The 17,129-nt window shown below is 37.1% G+C and overlaps 1 gene segment (V, D, J or C); it reads left to right on the top strand.

The window, feature by feature from the left end:
• Positions 1 to 791: 791 nt before the first annotated feature.
• Positions 792 to 1,341, top strand: LOC121812766. The segment is given in 2 exon segments: positions 792 to 846; positions 922 to 1,341. Coding segments are annotated over 2 exon segments (360 nt in total).
• Positions 1,342 to 17,129: the final 15,788 nt, after the last annotated feature.

The following is a 17,129-nucleotide window of genomic DNA, read 5'->3' as shown; positions in this document are numbered from 1 at the left end:
ATAAAACCCGAGCAGTCAAATGGTGGAAGTGGAAGCTAAATTGGCTAGTCATTCATATGTATATTAGGTTGTTACCTGGGAATTCTGGAGGGAGGGGAGTGGGGGTGTGTGATTGAGGGGGTGGGGGAGCTGCTAAAAGCTGTGCACTTCCTTTTGTGTTTCATCTTGATGCATTCTCAATCATCCAGGGAAATAAATCTCCAAAAGTCACCAACTTGGAGTGTTTCAGTTTGCCATCTTAGGGAGAAATCAACACACATGGGTGTATGTCCTTTGTTGCTGAGATTTATTGATAAAAACAGTACAAAAAACCAACCATTTGCACACATATTTACAAATAATAATAAAAAGCGAGTGAGTACATTACAACATTTTCAGCAATCACTCACAAAGGACCTACATCCATGTGTGTTGAACAGTGAGATCAGTGATGACTCCAGCTTAGTGTGTGAACTAAGCTGTACCCCAGATTTAAACAGACAAACATAATCAAGGGGAGCTTGTGTTTCCTATACTTACATGCTCCACATTTATTTTTAAATTATATTTGTATGGAACATGTTTTATCACACCGAAATAACTATACTTTTAAATGAATAAAATCTAATTATAATTTTAAATGAATAAAATGTAATATATATATTCTTGAGTGAAGTATAGTGTCTTTGAGTAAAACCTTTATTTATTCAACTTTTCTGTCTTCTTGTTGAGGAGGAGCTGATGCAAATATCCTTTCTTCTACCTCTACTTATCAGACTGCTCAAAGCAGGCAGGGAATAGTGGAAAGACAATTAATCAAAATGGATTGTAAGACAGCGCTGATACTTCTGACTCTCTGCTGTGCAGGTAAAACTTTTACCCAAAAAAAATCATTGTAATTTTTTAATTTTTTTTATTCTCTCTCTTTATTTCTGTTGACAGGTGTTGATGGTCAGACTCTTACAGAGTCTGAACCAGCAGTTAAAAGACCAGGAGATTCACACAGGCTGACCTGTACAGCCTCTGGATTCACATTCAGCAGCTACCATATGGGCTGGGTCAGACAGGCCCCTGGAAAAGGACTTGAGTGGATTGCTTACATTTACACTGATAGTAGTGGCATCTTCTACTCTCAGTCAGTCAGAGGCCGGTTCACCATCTCCAGAGACAACAGCAGACAGCAGCTGTATCTGCAGATGAACAGCCTGAAGACTGAAGATTCTGCTGTTTATTATTGTGCTCGAGAGCCACAGTGACTGGAGCTGTTTCAGCTGCTGTACAAAATCCTTCATGTGTCAGAAGAAATAAGAAATACTGAATTTCTATAGGACAATATGCATAGAAGTTGGAATAAAAACATTTATTGCAGCTCTCATCATGTCTCATCTCTACCTTTAGAAAACAGATGGATCAAAGATAGCTGCAGCTTTATGCGTGAGTTTACCTGAAAGACTGAAGTAGCAGACATTTAAAGACTAAGTCAAAACAAAGTCTATTTTTATCTCAGACAAGTTTACAAAGAAACTAAATTGTGAAGTTCTTGGTCCACGGTGCAAATACAATAGGACAAATAAGCACAAATACTCAGCAACCTGCAAGACACAACCGAAAAAACGTTGCAAATGTGAATAAGGATTTTATGAATTAACATTTGTCTGGTCAGTTCTTCTCTGATAGACAGAATATAAATGTATTTGACCAACTTTTAGAAAACACACCAGTGTGTCTAACTATTTACCAGTTAGCGTCAAAGTATTTCAAACAAATAGACCTGAAAAATACGCTTCATACTGAACCACACAAACACTAATTTTCTATTTCATCACAGTGTTCTGACAAATCCAGTGATCTTTAAACACTGTATAAAACAAACACAGAGATACACAGAGTTTTATGATAAATATGAGGATCAATTTACAGCAGCGATTGTAATGCAGGGAGAGGAATAATGATACCATAAAGACACCATAACAGCAGCTCTGCATATTTGATTTGGCTGATTCTGACAGAACCTCCAGGTAGTTTACAACTCTTCTTGGGCACAAGCCAGGGAACGTGTAAACCACTGCACTACACTTCCTAACAATTTAAGTAAAGTATGTGACGGTGGATCAGTGAGGAAACAAAGCGGGTCACATCAGTTCAGCTTCAAGACCAAAATTCTTGTCTGCAATTCTGATACCGCAGCTGCATCCTATTTTACTGGGTTCACTCAAATAACACATTAGAAACACAAAGTAATTTAATGAATGATGGATACAATGCTGATTTCTGTTTCCACAGATTCTTTTCAGTGACCCTTACACACAGACAGAGAAACTAGTATCAATGAATAATTAAAAACAAATAAAAACATGTTTTAGAATTTCAACTCAAAACTAATGTTGCAGATTGTATCAGGACACTAGAGGGCAGTTGGTGTTCAGTCTGTCCCTTTAGGAAACAGTTACTGTAGATCAGCTGTGTTTGTAGCTTCATGTGTGATTCAGATGTTGATGAGTGACAATAACAGGACAGAATCTACAGCCTGAGGATACAGATGTTTATTAATGTGTGAGTCTCTGGGCCACACAAACCTGCACAAATACTCAGGAAGATATAATCAGAGTTTGGACAAAAACAATGCTACATGTGATTTGTCACAAACCTTGATATGATTAGTTCTTATGTTTATTTAACTACAAGAAAGGACAAAGGTGTGTATTGTTGTATGAATAAATATCTACATTTGATAAATATCTCCCTGTGCCAGAGCTACTCTTTTATTATTGAAAATAAATAAGTTCATGTATACATCTTGTCACGGAGGAGCAGGGAGGACTCGGCGCAGACTGAAATCTCAGAAAAACAGGTTTATTTACACACTCCAGGTGCACTATATACAGGTGAAGGAGAAGGGGGCCAGGGTTCCCAGGGGTGCAGAGCGGGGTCGGGAAAAGCGTCCAGAGTCTCCAAACCAAACACGAGAAATCTGCATACAGAGAACAAGGGTTAGCACGGAACTTTCACGGACAGAGCTCAAAACTGGCTGAGGCTAAAGTAGCACTGACGAGCGTTATTCAATAGTCCAGCGGCGAGGTGCTCTCAGTCACTGCCTTAAGTAGCGGGAGCAAACAAGGTGAGGAGCCACAGGTGATTGCCTACAGGTGGTGGAGGCCGGGAGCTCACAATGAGCTCCGCCCAGGCAGCGAGCAGAGAGAGAGGAGAGAGAAAAGACAAAACATAACATGTAGCCACACAGGGCCAGCCGAGCAGGCACGGGGACCATGACAAATCTATCATAACATTTTTAGTAAAGATCTCTTAAATTCTTCTCTTCTGGGTATTGTAGTCTTTAGTGAAAAACTCTTTCAGGTACATGGGGTAGCAACCTGTTGCCTTTAACTCATATTGTGGAGCAAAAAAATACTGTTGCCTGTCTACCAGGAATCACTTATTTAAAGAAACACACCGCTGGCCAGTCTCTATGTTGCTGGCTGTAGCTCAGCAGGTACTAGACCAGGTCATGTAATGACATGTAATAGGAAAGTTGCTGGTGTGAGCCCTTGCTGCTCGATTCTGTATCTTTAGGCAAGACGTTGAATCCCAAGTTCTCTTTGATGCATCTCTCTGGTCCATTGGAGTGCGAACGTTAGATAGTAAGCACTTAAGTGCAGAAAAAAGTGGTTGTGTGACTGGGTGAAAGACGAATGTTGTGTCTTTTAATGTGAATGACGCATCACTTAGAAGAATTTTAAGAGAGATAAACTAAGCAAGTCCTCCTCTGAGCTGAAAACATGAGGCGAGACATTGCAGATATGTATTATAGATAGATTTGCCATAAAAGACGACCATTTACCAGAAGGCAGTACACAGAGGAATGATACAGAATCTTAGATCTTTTCCAGAGTGTTTGTTAAAACAGCAGATGTGTGCAGCAGCAGCCAATGCTCAACCTTGCAGTAAATATTGAGTTTCCTTTTTTTTTTCAATGCCTGTACATTTTGGCTGTCACATTAATTATTGAATATTTTAAGTCTCCTAGTTTTAAGGAGGAGTCAATGCAAATACTTAGATGTCTTTGACGTCCATATAACTGCCTGATGTCAAGTGTGAAGAGAAGAGTGGACAGGCAAAGACATAGTCAAAAATAATAGACTGTGTGACACTGTTGTTACTTTTGATTGTCTGCTGTGCAGGTAAAACTCTCCACTAAAACTCTTTTTTTATATTGTTTTAATTTACTATGGAATTAAATTATTTTTCATTGTCATTTGTTTATGTTGACAAGTGTTGATGGTCAGACTCTGACACAATCTGAACCAGCAGTTAAAAGACCAGGAGATTCACACAGGCTGACCTGTACAGCCTCTGGATTCACATTCAGCAGCTACCATATGGGCTGGGTCAGACAGGCTCCTGGAAAAGGACTGGAGTGGATTGCTTACATTTACACTGATAGTAGTGGCATCTTCTACTCTCAGTCAGTCAGAGGCCGGTTCACCATCTCCAGAGACAACAGCAGACAGCAGCTGTATCTGCAGATGAACAGCCTGAAGACTGAAGATTCTGCTGTTTATTATTGTGCTCGAAATCACAGTGACTAAAGTTCTTTCAGCGTGTACAAAATCCTACAGTTCTTGTGCATTAAGCAGGGGGTGCTGTGACACCTGCTTTTTAGGAGAAGACCTATTGCAACATCCCCTGCACCCCTACCCACAGCCTTGTCAGCAATTCTTAAAATTTTACTTTTAGTTCAATATTTAAAAAGCATTTTAAATTCACTTTGACATGAACCAGCAAACAAATGCCTGTAGAGAAGCAATTTGGTTTCTAAGTGGTAAATTTTTGGATATTAAATTAGTCCTTGTGATTTTATTAAAATGAATGAAATAAAGCAGAAATGAGGGGAAAAGATAAGTTACAATATATATTCGTTATATTCCAATAAGGAATATATGGGCTAACAAGGCAACACAAAATGGCTGTAAGCTAAATTTGTGATAAAATTAAAACATTTAGTCCACATTATGCATGTACATTAATGTAGACGCATGTGTTGGTGTTATGAACAGACCCAGACAAATACTCAACTTTACTAAGCCAAATATTTGCTTTAAATAGCAATAGCAGTCTACAGCTGTTCACTACAGATACTTAACCACAGTTTTCACTGTAGTCCTTACTGCTAGCAAAATGATGTCATCTACACGTATGTCCCCGTGACTTTATACAAATGTTTATGATTGTTTGTTTTTGTCTAGGGACTCATCAAAGTCCCCAAAAATCTCCTATACTGCACCACTGAAAACAATACTCAGAAATAAAGCCATTACCCAACAAAAGCAACAAAGCTGGTTTTATATTTTGACAAAAAGTAAATTCAAGCGAAACACAGATCAAGCTAGAGGCCAAGAAGGCATTTCAAAACCTAGTGATGAATAGTAATAAGAAAAAAAGAAGAAGAAGGTGAAAATCACTGGAAAGCTATAACTGCAAGCAGATGGGGTACAAAGAGAATTAAGAACCTAAAAGAGGGTCAATTAAAAGAAAATATATAAACATTATAATTGTTAAAAATCATCAGTAGGAAGAGATGATAAAACATTATAAAAGACATACTTAAAGTAACTCAAACTGGAGGCACAGAGCAAAGAGCGAAAGCAATTTAAAGGGATGATAATCTCATTAATCTCTGGCCCAAATAAATGCAAATCCAGTTAAAATCCAGTGCTGCACTGTGAGTCAGTAAAACACAGTGCAGCACTCAAATAAAAAAAAGAAAAAAATGGCACCTGCAGCTACCAACAATGATTCATCATCATTCTGTGAAGCATCATCTCTGTGCTGTGGTTTGTTTTATACAGGTCGACGGAAGCATTTATGTTAGTTCAGCAACAACCATTTTGTAAATCCTTAGAGAGAAAGGGAGTTTGATTTTTTTTTTTAAATTATCCAGAGACTTTTGTGTCCAGAGAGGATTTTTAAAATTTGATCTTAATCAGAAGAGTTTGAATAACTGATTTTTGTAAGTAAACAGGGACACAACCTGTCAGTAATGATGCATTAATTAGATTAGATTAGACTTTGTGGGTTGACAGATCCAAACATTTCCTTTACAGATCTCATCAGCAGGATATCAAGTGCACAGGAAGAGGGCTTCATTTTGTCAATTACCTAGTAGGAGTTTCTCCAGTGTCCTTAGCAGGGAAGAGGATGTTTGTCTTGAGTTTTTTACGCTTTTTTCAAAAAAAAAAACAGGACAAAAGAGTCAAAAATAGTAAAAGAAAAAAGTAAGATAAAAGATCAGTGTAGTTAAGAAAATAAATATTAATCAGTGTCCCTCTGCCAGAAACACATATATTTCAATGTGACCAAACTCACTGATAGTACTGAGCATCCATATACAGCATCACAATGCTGAAACTAACTGTAATCAAATGTTAAAAGAAGAAACATTAAATACTTCAACGTAATACAATGCATTACATCTGGTGTAGTGCTCATTTTATTGAATAAATCTCATCATATTTTAATATTTAATACCAAAAACATTTTCTCCACAATTATTTATATTTATTTTCATAGTGAGACTCAGATCAACATAAAATAACCACCTTAAAGCTCTGAAAGAAGGTAAAAATTCACAACATTACAGCCAGGAATGGAATATAAATGATTTAAGAGCTTTTAATCACTATTTATATATATAAAAAAAAAAAAAAAAAAACTTGTGTCAAATTTATCTGCAGCAAGTTTCAAAATTTTCATTTAATGAGGCTTTTTGATCTCTCATGTTTGTGCTACCTTTCCCTTGCGCAAGTTATTAAGAAAAAACTAACCACATATAAAAAGGAGTATTGCAGTTAATATTATCAAAACTTGTGAACCGCTTCAGTGATCAATAATGACTCATGTGTGACCTGTGGTTCAGCTTTAAATTTTGTAAATGTGCTTTTGGAGAAAAATCCAAATATTTTAGATTAAAATATGTTTTAAAATAAAAACATTTGAAATCCCAAGTCACATTTTGGGTGAAAAGACTCTCCTACTGTTCAGGAGGAGTCAATGCAAATATTTAGATGTCCCCCACCACTATTTAACTGAACTCTATTTAACTCAAACTTGAGACAATTGAGGACAGACACAGTTAAACAAGATGGACTGTAGGACTACTACATTGTTACTACTTTTGACAGTCTACTGTGCAGGTAAACCTCTTCCTTAAATATATATCATATAATGGGTAATAAAAATAATTTACCTTTCTTTTTGTTACTGGGTTTTTTATTTCTAAAAAGGCATAAAAGGTCAGACTCTGACACAATCTGACTCAGCAGTTAAAAGACCAGGAGAATCCCACAGATTGACCTGTACAGGCTCTGGATATAACTTCGCTGGCTTTGGTATGCACTGGATCAGACAGGCTCCTGGAAAAGGACTTGAGTGGATTGCTTACATCTGGAGTGATGGTAGCAGCACTTACTACTCTCAGTCAGTCCAAGGCCGTTTTACCATCTCCAAAGACAACAACAGACAGCAGGTGTATCTGCAGATGAACAGCCTGAAGACTGAAGATTCTGCTGTTTATTACTGTGCCCGACACACACAGTGACTGAAGTACTTTGGGCAGCTGTACAAAAACACATGCTTTCCTCATCCTAACTGCATGTTTCTTGGAAACCCTTCACATTTAACTCTGTTTCAGTTGTTATGTACTTTTTTATAGATTCAAGTTAAATCTCCCCTTTATAGGCTACATATAGCAAAGGTTGTGTCCCTATTGAGAGAACACAAAGCCCTTAATGAGAGGCAAAATAGGAGTTGAAATTGTTTTTAGCTCCTACACAATTAAATTTACCTTTTACTTCTGTATATTTAAAAGAGATTGTTAAAAATCATATGAGGTAAGCTAGTAAAAGCTTCAACCAACACAACAAAATTGGATTATTTGCTCATTCATTCAAGTTGAGCTGTAACATTTTTTTTTTCTTAGTTTGTTTAAAAGCTATGAAATAAACCAAATGGACAGAAGATGCAAGAAAAAAATAAGAAAGAAAAACCATTAATTAACCCTTACATAATTTTCAATCAAATGTCTGTGTGTTCACCACATATGCCCAGGTTTGCCTAGAGAGAGGTACTTGTTGGTCTTGAAAGTTCATGGGGTAATCTTAAAACAATGAAGGCGTAACAAAAAGCATAAGTGGGATCATATATGGTGCTCATAAAAACAACAGGTCATAGAGAGGTCAGAGGGCTCTGCGAGGTTCCCAGATCAAATGTATGTTCTGTACTTGTATGGGTTTATGTCAGCTTTCTCCCACAGACCAAAGACATGTTTGTTAGAATGACTGGTCATTCTAAATGTATTGTTAGAGTGTGACTTGTAGTTAAAAGTGGTTAGTAAAACTACAAAAAATACTATTTAATTGTGAACAGTGTACATTTGCAAGAACACATACTTGTAGTGAGTTAACTCAGTTTATTGTGAGATAACTGACAGTTAACTGAGATAAAAACAAAGACGACAAAGATGGGTTGGTAGATTTTAAAGACAGTTGAGCTGAGTCATTTGGGAAACACATACGAAACTCACATGCACAAGGTTTCCTCCGACATTCTATGTTTTGATTAAAGCTGGTATAATTATGAGTTTATTATTGTTTAATGATTTTAACGCTTATACGTGTTTATATAATAAAATACTTCCTGTGTATTCTTACCATTTCCATTTTCAATAAAAGGGACATAGGAATAGTGGCCATCAGTGCTGCCAAGTTCTGTTATGTTTGGGCTCAAATTGGACTCTGAAATCAGAATCAACAGATTTTTACAGTTTTTGAAGAGGGTAGTTATTATGAGTGGGCGAGGTGAGTATGAAAGGATCTTGCAATATGTGTAATAAAGATCCTTAGACCTTACTGTAGATTTTTGTTTCTTGGATAGATGATCTGTGGGGATTATTTGAAGGTAGGAAGAATTCTGAAGTGGCTTTGAAAGTGAAATAGTGGAGAGTGTGCGCTGCATTTTCTAAATCTTCTTAGCAGTTCTTATTTATTAATGAGTGTGTAACTTTTACACTTTACGTTTATTTGTAAGTTTTAATTGAAATAAAAAAAACAAACAAAATAAAGCAAATGTAGCTGCACCAGAGGAAAATCAGTGAAAGTACACACATCAGGGGTCAAGAGGAGAAAAAAGAACTCTACTCGAACTGAGCTCCTAACTGGGAGACCAGTTTGAGGACAATACAAAAAAAGCACATGAATATTCACATTTACATCATGTAAAGCACGTGACATGCATCGGAAGCGTGTTGTGGAAAATCTTAAACAAAACTGCAACTACTAGGTGAGCGTGTCTTTTGAAGTTAGGTTTATTTAAAGTAAAAGAAGCACATTGCAATGTGGAGAGAGCATCCCAGTGAAACACACCATCTCTGTGGCACCGCCCTTACATCTTATATACAGACACACAAAGAACATCCACAGACTCTCACATGTTGCCCCTCTCAGGGGGGCTATAGCTCCTCCCTCACAGAGAGAATTATGACCTTGTTTTCTGCTTGGCCGTCACCTAAGGCCCATCTGTAGTGCACATGCATACAACTAAGTGACAAGAGTGCTCTTGCTATACTAATGTGATATGATTAAAATATGTGATTAATACATAAGAAAAGAAATCTGCTTCCACAGGCGTTTGGGATGGAGGAGGGTGGGTGAGTGTGTATCTGTACCAGTGTACGTGCGAATGTATGTGTGTCCTGTGTTCAGCTTCAAAAAGTGTCCTTTCACCCTGTTAAGCGAAAGTCAACAGTCCGCAGCCTACGCAGGCGGACTTGGAAGGATATGGAGAAATAGTCAAAAGTCCCGATATCAAGTAGAATTTTTTGTTGTTCCCGTCAGCCTCGGCCTACGGGCGTACAGCTTTTTTAACTTGTATGTGTATTTTAAACTTCATTTTTTAAAATATGTACTTGGCATGGCAGGGTATGGAGTGACACATCAGTGCCCAATGTAGTTGTTTATCTGCAAGTAAACCATCAACACTGACACAAACACAAGAAAACAGGCTTTGAATAGCTGTCCACAGTAGTGACCACTATGCGTGAAAAGGTTAATGTTCATCACTGGTCACCAGGTCTATCAATTTCCAGTTGAAGAGCCGTGAGTTTCTCCAAGATTTTATCTGTATTGCGTTCATGTATTTCTACCTTTGATGTTTCCTATGCAAATATTGAGATGACTTCCACCTACTTATCGTACTGCTGAGACCCTGCAGAGAACAGTGGACTGACAGAGTTTAACAAGATGGACTCTAAGACAGTGCTGCTAATTCTGACTCTCTACTGTGCAGGTTAAACTCTACTAAAACGATTTTAATGTTCTTTTAACATCTGTTGAAAGTATTTAATTTTCTTTTCTTATCGGCCTGAATATTTCTATTGACAGGTGTAGATTCTCAGACTCTGACACAATCTGGACCAGTGGATAAAAGGCCTGGAGAATCCCATAAATTGACCTGCACAACCTCTGGATTTACATTCAGCAGCTACAGTATGGATTGGATCAGACAGGCTCCGGAAAAGGACTGGAGTGGATTGCTCACATCTGGATGGTAGCACACTTACTACTCTCAGTCAGTTCAAGGCCGTTTTACCATCTCCAGAGACAACAGCAGACAGCAGCTGTATCTGCAGATGAACAGCCTGAAGACTGAAGATTCTGCTGTTTATTATTGTGCTCGAAACTCACAGTGACTGAAAGCATTTGAGCAGCTGTACAAAATCCTATTTCAAACTCACCCTCAAAACAACATCCTTGTTTTGAGTTTTGCTTTTTTTTTTTTTAAGATTCAATAACAATAATAAATTCTGCTAATGAAACATTTCTTTCCTGCTTTGTATCTATCCCAACAATACATTTAATACAAAATGTTTTGAGTTTAATTCAATTCAATTTTATTTATATAGTGCAAAATCACCACAAAAGATGCCTCAGGGAACTTTATATTCTAAGGTAAAGACCCTACAATAATACAAAAAACTGAGAAATAAAGAGAGATTAAAAACATAAAAACTCATGTAGATTTGAAATGCCTTAAGGTAGTAAAAAAAAAAGAATAAATATAATAAACAAAACAAAAAAAAATTATATCCGTGGGTTTCAACTGGTCAACTGTGATTTCAACTATGGCATTTCAAACGCACAGTCCTTTTATTGTAATGAACACCAAGCACTTCCACAAAACTGTTCAGTATGTGGCTGCATCAGTGAGAGGGCAGACGAGCTCATATCAGTTCACCTTCTTTAACAACCATGTTCTCTGCAGCCCAGATACTGCTGCTGGCTACTGCATCCTGTGAGAAGCTTTGGTCAATTCGCACTACTAAATACAATGGAATTACTAATACTTGGATCACACAGAATGAAGGAAAACCAGTGGAATGGATTTTACACATCTGATATGATGGGAGCAGTGACCATAACAATGTTTTTAAGAACAAGTTCAGCATCAGCAGAGACAATTCTGCTCAAACAGTAACAATAACAGGACAGAATCTGCAGCCTGAGGACACAGCTGTTTATTACTGTGCATGTTACTGCACAGTGATACAGAACACTGACAGGCCCGTACAAATACCCAGCAGCACAAAGCCACCAAAAGCAGCATGTGTAACTGTGAATACAAATAAGAGTATGAGGCAGAGAGTTTGTAGAGTATTATATTCATATGGCAAACTTCGTAAAACTTACCCCTGTCTCACTGTGTAAAAGTTAGCCTAAATGCAATTGCTTCATAATAGGACACATAACCATGATTAATTCAAGCAGTTACTATTTGTTAGTTACATTCTTTGTGAGACCTCATCAAAAATGGGGATTATCTATATCTTACAAAGCATTTATAAATGAAAGCAGTTTTAGCTTTAAATCCTGAAGTAAATAACAGCAAATCATCATATATCAATTCACTTGGCACTTCAAGGGTTAATATTACAAATAGATATATGAAGTAGCAGAAAAGGTTTAAAACAACCATTAGGTCAGGTTCACCTAGCAATATGAATATATGAGCACTGAGCTGGATTACTGAAGCTTTGACTTTGACTTGTTTTGGAAGAGAACTTTAATTCAAAATATTATTGTTTGTCACAAAACAATGAATAATGGATAATCAAAAAATTACAGTGAATAGTACGTTTGGCTCTAATTTAGTTTGCTGTGGATAACACACAGTAAAAAAAAGTTGATAGACAAGCTTATCCCATTATTATCCTGGAGTGAGGAGGATTCAATGCAAATAATGGATGTTTTCTATCTCTACGTACAGAGAGAACACAAATGGACTCTCAGTGGGTTTCCTGGGTTGACAATTATAATGGTAGCAAGAAATACTACTCTCAGTCAGTTCAAGGCTGGTTTACCTTTTTTCAGAGACAGCAGAGAACAATTTCTGCAGATATCTGTAGATGAACAGTCAGAAAAGTGAAGATTCTGCTGTTTATTATAGTGCTCAGCCACCACTGTGACAGAAGTCCGTTTAAAAACTACAAAAAATCATTCAGTACCTAATATTGATGTAGCAATATTGTATTTAAGAGTGAAAAGATAACTAAAATATCAATGAGTAATTTTCCCTGTGACAGGGATCAGGAAAAGGCATCAGATCTTTTTGTTAGCTACTGATTTCACCCTAATGACACATAAGCAACATAGATTTTCCATTACTGCTGACTGATTTCTTCCTTAGTTCAGCTTAAAATTCACTTTGTAGACTTCAAACATGAACAGAATAATTTTAGCATTATTATATTATTTTATATTATCATGTTCCATTTTGATCTCTCTGAGTGCTGTTTTCTTGTAGCTGACAGAACTGAGTGTGTGACTCAATTCACAGTGTGAGCTTTAACATATCAGATTTAAAAAAAACAATGTCCATGCTAAATTTAGCTAAAGTCATCCAGTGAGGAGGAGTTAATGCAAACTCAGATGTCTTTCACTTCTACTTATCTGACTGTAGAGTGAACGACAGAGCAGTGGACTCACAGATCGATATGATGGACTGTAGGACAGGACTGCTGCTTTTAACTGTTTGCTGGGCAGGTGAAGATTTTTGCTGATATTGTATTTTTTTTTTGTCTCCCTATAGTTACAATAAGACAAATGCAAAGTTACTTGCATTTTTTTTATTTTACAGGTGGTGATAGTCAGACTCTGACTGAGTCTGAACCAGTAGTTAAAAGACCTGGAGAATCCCACAAACTGACCTGTACAGGATCTGGCTTTACATTTAGTGACTACTGGATGGCCTGGGTCAGACAGGCACCTGGAAAAGCATTAGAGTGGGTTGCGAACATCAGATATGACAGTGCTTACATCTATTATTCTCAGTCAGTCCAAGGCCGGTTCACCATCTCCAGAGACAACAGCAGACAGCAGCTGTATCTGCAGATGAACAGTCTGAAGACTGAAGATTCTGCTGTTTATTATTGTGCTCGAGACTCACAGTGACTGGAGCTTGTTTAGCAGCTGTACAAAATCCTACATGATTCAGGAGAAATAAGAATAAACAAGTTTTAGAGGAAAATACCAATAGAAACTCCACTAACTGCATGTCTTTGGATTGTGGAAGGAAGCCCGAACACGCAAAGAGAACATGATGAGAGAGATTACTGATGCCATCCAAGGTATCAATATTTAACTCAAGGGTTGTGCAGCCTGGACAGTCTTTGACCATCACCTTTCACGTCTCTTGTTATTCTCTGATTGATAGCAGCTTTGCAACAGGTTGGCTCAGACAGGAAAATACGTGTATTAGGAAATTCTTTTCACTTACCCTTATACACATAGAAAAATAAAAACTAACTAAATAAATGAATGAATGACTAAATACATTAATAAAATAAACACACAAATGAAAATGTGATTGTTAAAATCACTGTCCAGATAAAAAAGAAATAACCATGTTTTTGAATTTAGACTTAAAACTCCTGTGGCAGATCTTCTCAGGACACTAGAGGGCAGTCAGTGTTAAGTCTCTGTCTTTAGGAAACAACTAGATCAGCAATCACTCCACCAGTATATGTGACTGTGCTGTGGTCACAGATCAGGTCACAGGGTGCTTTTCTTTAAAAAGAAAGCACCCTGTGACCTAATCTTTTTCCAACTTAAAACACTGAAGGAATTGGATTGTTTATAAGTCAGAATAAAATGTATTTTCAGGATGCTCATATTAACAGATGTTACTGTTGCAACAGTTGAACCACAAAATGCAACTTTATCCTAATGCATCCATTCTACCAGCTAGTGCATACACTTTTGCAAACTTGAATAAAATGCAAATAAAAGTTAATAAAAATGGCTCCAGGGTTTGGAATTTCTGTGGGATTTTGATGTATCTTTTTAGATTTATGTGCTTTATGTCCAAGCCTTATATTTAGTCCTCTGATTAGGCTTTTGTTGCTCAATGATACTAAATTTGTTTTCTTTGCTTCTAGTCCTTGTTTCCTGATTCTGAGTTCTGCATGTGGGCCTGACTCCTGCCTGCTACGCAACAAGCCTTCACAGTCAGTAGTCAGTGATGTTTTAATTACAGACTGTGTGGGTTGACAAACTCAAAAACACTTATTGCTGGGGGGGGCAGTTGTAACGATGGTTAAATGTTATTTTACAGTGACAGGTTTGTTATCTCTGCACGCTGTTGTTGTTTCTTTAAGATACATGTTTGGTTGTGCTACAGGAAAAAGGGAGTTAATGTGTGCAGGAAGGGGAGGGGGTCTTCGTTGTTGTGTGACTGTACGGGGCTGAAGTGAGGTGTTATATGAGGGCACTCTCCCCTGAGTTAACGGCCCGTTTGCCTGTGTTACGGAATAAACGGACAAACTGAGATTAAAACGTCTGGTTCTTGAGAACGTTACAATACTGTTTAGGTCAAGTGCCTTCTGTTTTAGCAATTTTTGTTCTACAACATCATTCTTTCAGCTCAAGATTTGATTGATTGTTTTACCAAAAGTAATCCAAAACACACAAAAATGGAAAAAGTCAATTGTACAGTTGCTATAAATGTTTGTACATTGAGGCAGTTCTAGGTAGGAATTCATTTATATCATTTGAAATAGATTTTAGATGCCAGGAGAGAAAGGGATCGTGAGTCCACAGTTTGGGCAGTGGTTGATCCCTCTGGCATCTCTGCTGGAATTTCCAAGTGTGAACTTCTTAATCTTCTGTACTATCATCTTCATGTGGTAGAAACAGACAGGGGTTTTCTGAGGAGAAATAGGAGCCACCTCAGACCAACAGGGACTATTACCAGATCTGGTCGAGTGGTGAGACCTCCTGAAAGACTGGATGTGTAATTCTCTGAAGTTATCCATTCATGCTCTATTCAAAGATGGGTTAAAGCTGTTAGAGATGTTTACAATGTGTTTTGTTTAAATGTAAGTGAACAAATGAGGGATGTGTATAATTTTCACGTTACATGATGTTCCCCATTTCTGTTCTAGTAAGCTGTTTGAGACGTTATGAAGTATGTCTTAGCTAAAAGGAGGAGGTGTAGCGGTAGACTACTGTTCCCATAAGGCTGTGTGTGGGGGGAGCTTCCGGGTTACGAGTAAAGTTGGAAGACATCACCCGAACACGCTGCGTCCAGTGTCATCATTTATACGGATCAGACAGGCTCCAGGAAAAGGGCTGGAGTGGATTGATTATATAGATATACCTAGTACTCCTATCTTTTATTCCCAGTCTGTCCAGGGTAGATTCCCCATCTCCAGAGATGACTCCAGCAGTAAAGTCTATCTACAGATCAACAATCTGAAGGCTGAGGACACAGCAGTGTATTACTGTGCCAGATAGTACACAGTGAGTTGATTACTAGAGGAGTCATACAAAAAATACTTCCTCAATCTATCACAATGACACAGAGCATTTGTCTTTGTCTGTGTAATGCTCATTTCAATGAATATGCCATATCATATTTTGATGTTTAATCCAAAAGACGTTTTCTCCAAAATTATTTATGTATTTCTTGTGAAATAACAATACATTTCTCTACAATTCATTCATAGTTTTAGTACCAACTACAAGATGGGGCCGGTGCTTTAAAGTCTCTACTTGGAAGGGGAAGATTTTTACTTATATTTTGTGTAAGAAAAACTACCAGCTTACCTAAAGGACAAAGGCAGGTTGTGAGAAGTTCGGACATTGCTAACGTCTATTATTCTAACTAATATAAAACTGAATTAAACATAGAAAGTCAAAATGGAATAAAATTTAAAAACTAACCTATAATAACTCTAGTTGCAAGCCTCACATGTAACAGTGTTTGTGTTTATTTTTCTTCTCATGCAGCCGTAGGCTCTCTCCAGAGACAACAAGAGAAAGCAGCTGTATCAGCAGACGAAGATTCTACAGATTGATTTTGATCGCGACACCCACAGCTTGGCAGCTGTAATTACCTCAGACAATGTTTTAGTTGTATTGGTTGTGATGAAAGCCACTAACTAAGGACAATAAACAGATATTTAAAAACAAGTTGACACAATGATTTTACGAGAACCAGTTTTGTAGTTTATTCTCATCAAAACATTAGAGGGCAGTCGCTGCAGTCTAGAAAACAGGCCGATCAACGATGACTCAACCTTTGTGTGTGATTTAAGGTGGAGTCCATTTCAAACATAGTTTTAGGAGACAACTGTGTGCTCTTGTGTATAAAAAAAGGTTAATAAAGCAGAGAGCAACAAAGAAGGCAAAACAAAATTAAACTAAAACAAAATAGAAGTGGAAAACAAAGTAAAAGATTAAGCAGTGTCTCCCCGCTGAAAACAAACATATTTCAATGTTTGACCAAACTCACTGTCTTTAGATCCTGCACTCTAAAAACTAAAACTGACATTTACTTAAAATATTTGAGGCAACATTTTTACTTGATCAATTGAATAACTAAAGCTTAAACATACTAAGTTGAAATGAATAATTGTAGTCGTTACACAAACATGAAAAAATTGAGTAAATAACACTGACATGCTTGGTCAATGTGACTGAAATATAGATGGTCAGTTAATCCAAAATTTTGTTCCATTTACTTATTATTGTAAACTGAACATAATCAAAATTGTACTTAATATTAAATATGGTAAATAGCCTGTATTTGTATAGCGCTTT

The sequence above is a fragment of the Haplochromis burtoni genome, unplaced genomic scaffold (genome assembly GCF_018398535.1).
Source record: "Haplochromis burtoni strain Fernald_Lab_line unplaced genomic scaffold, NCSU_Asbu1 Contig_801, whole genome shotgun sequence".
NCBI classification, from domain to species: domain Eukaryota; kingdom Metazoa; phylum Chordata; class Actinopteri; order Cichliformes; family Cichlidae; genus Haplochromis; species Haplochromis burtoni.
This window is presented reverse-complemented; position numbering and strand designations above follow the sequence as displayed.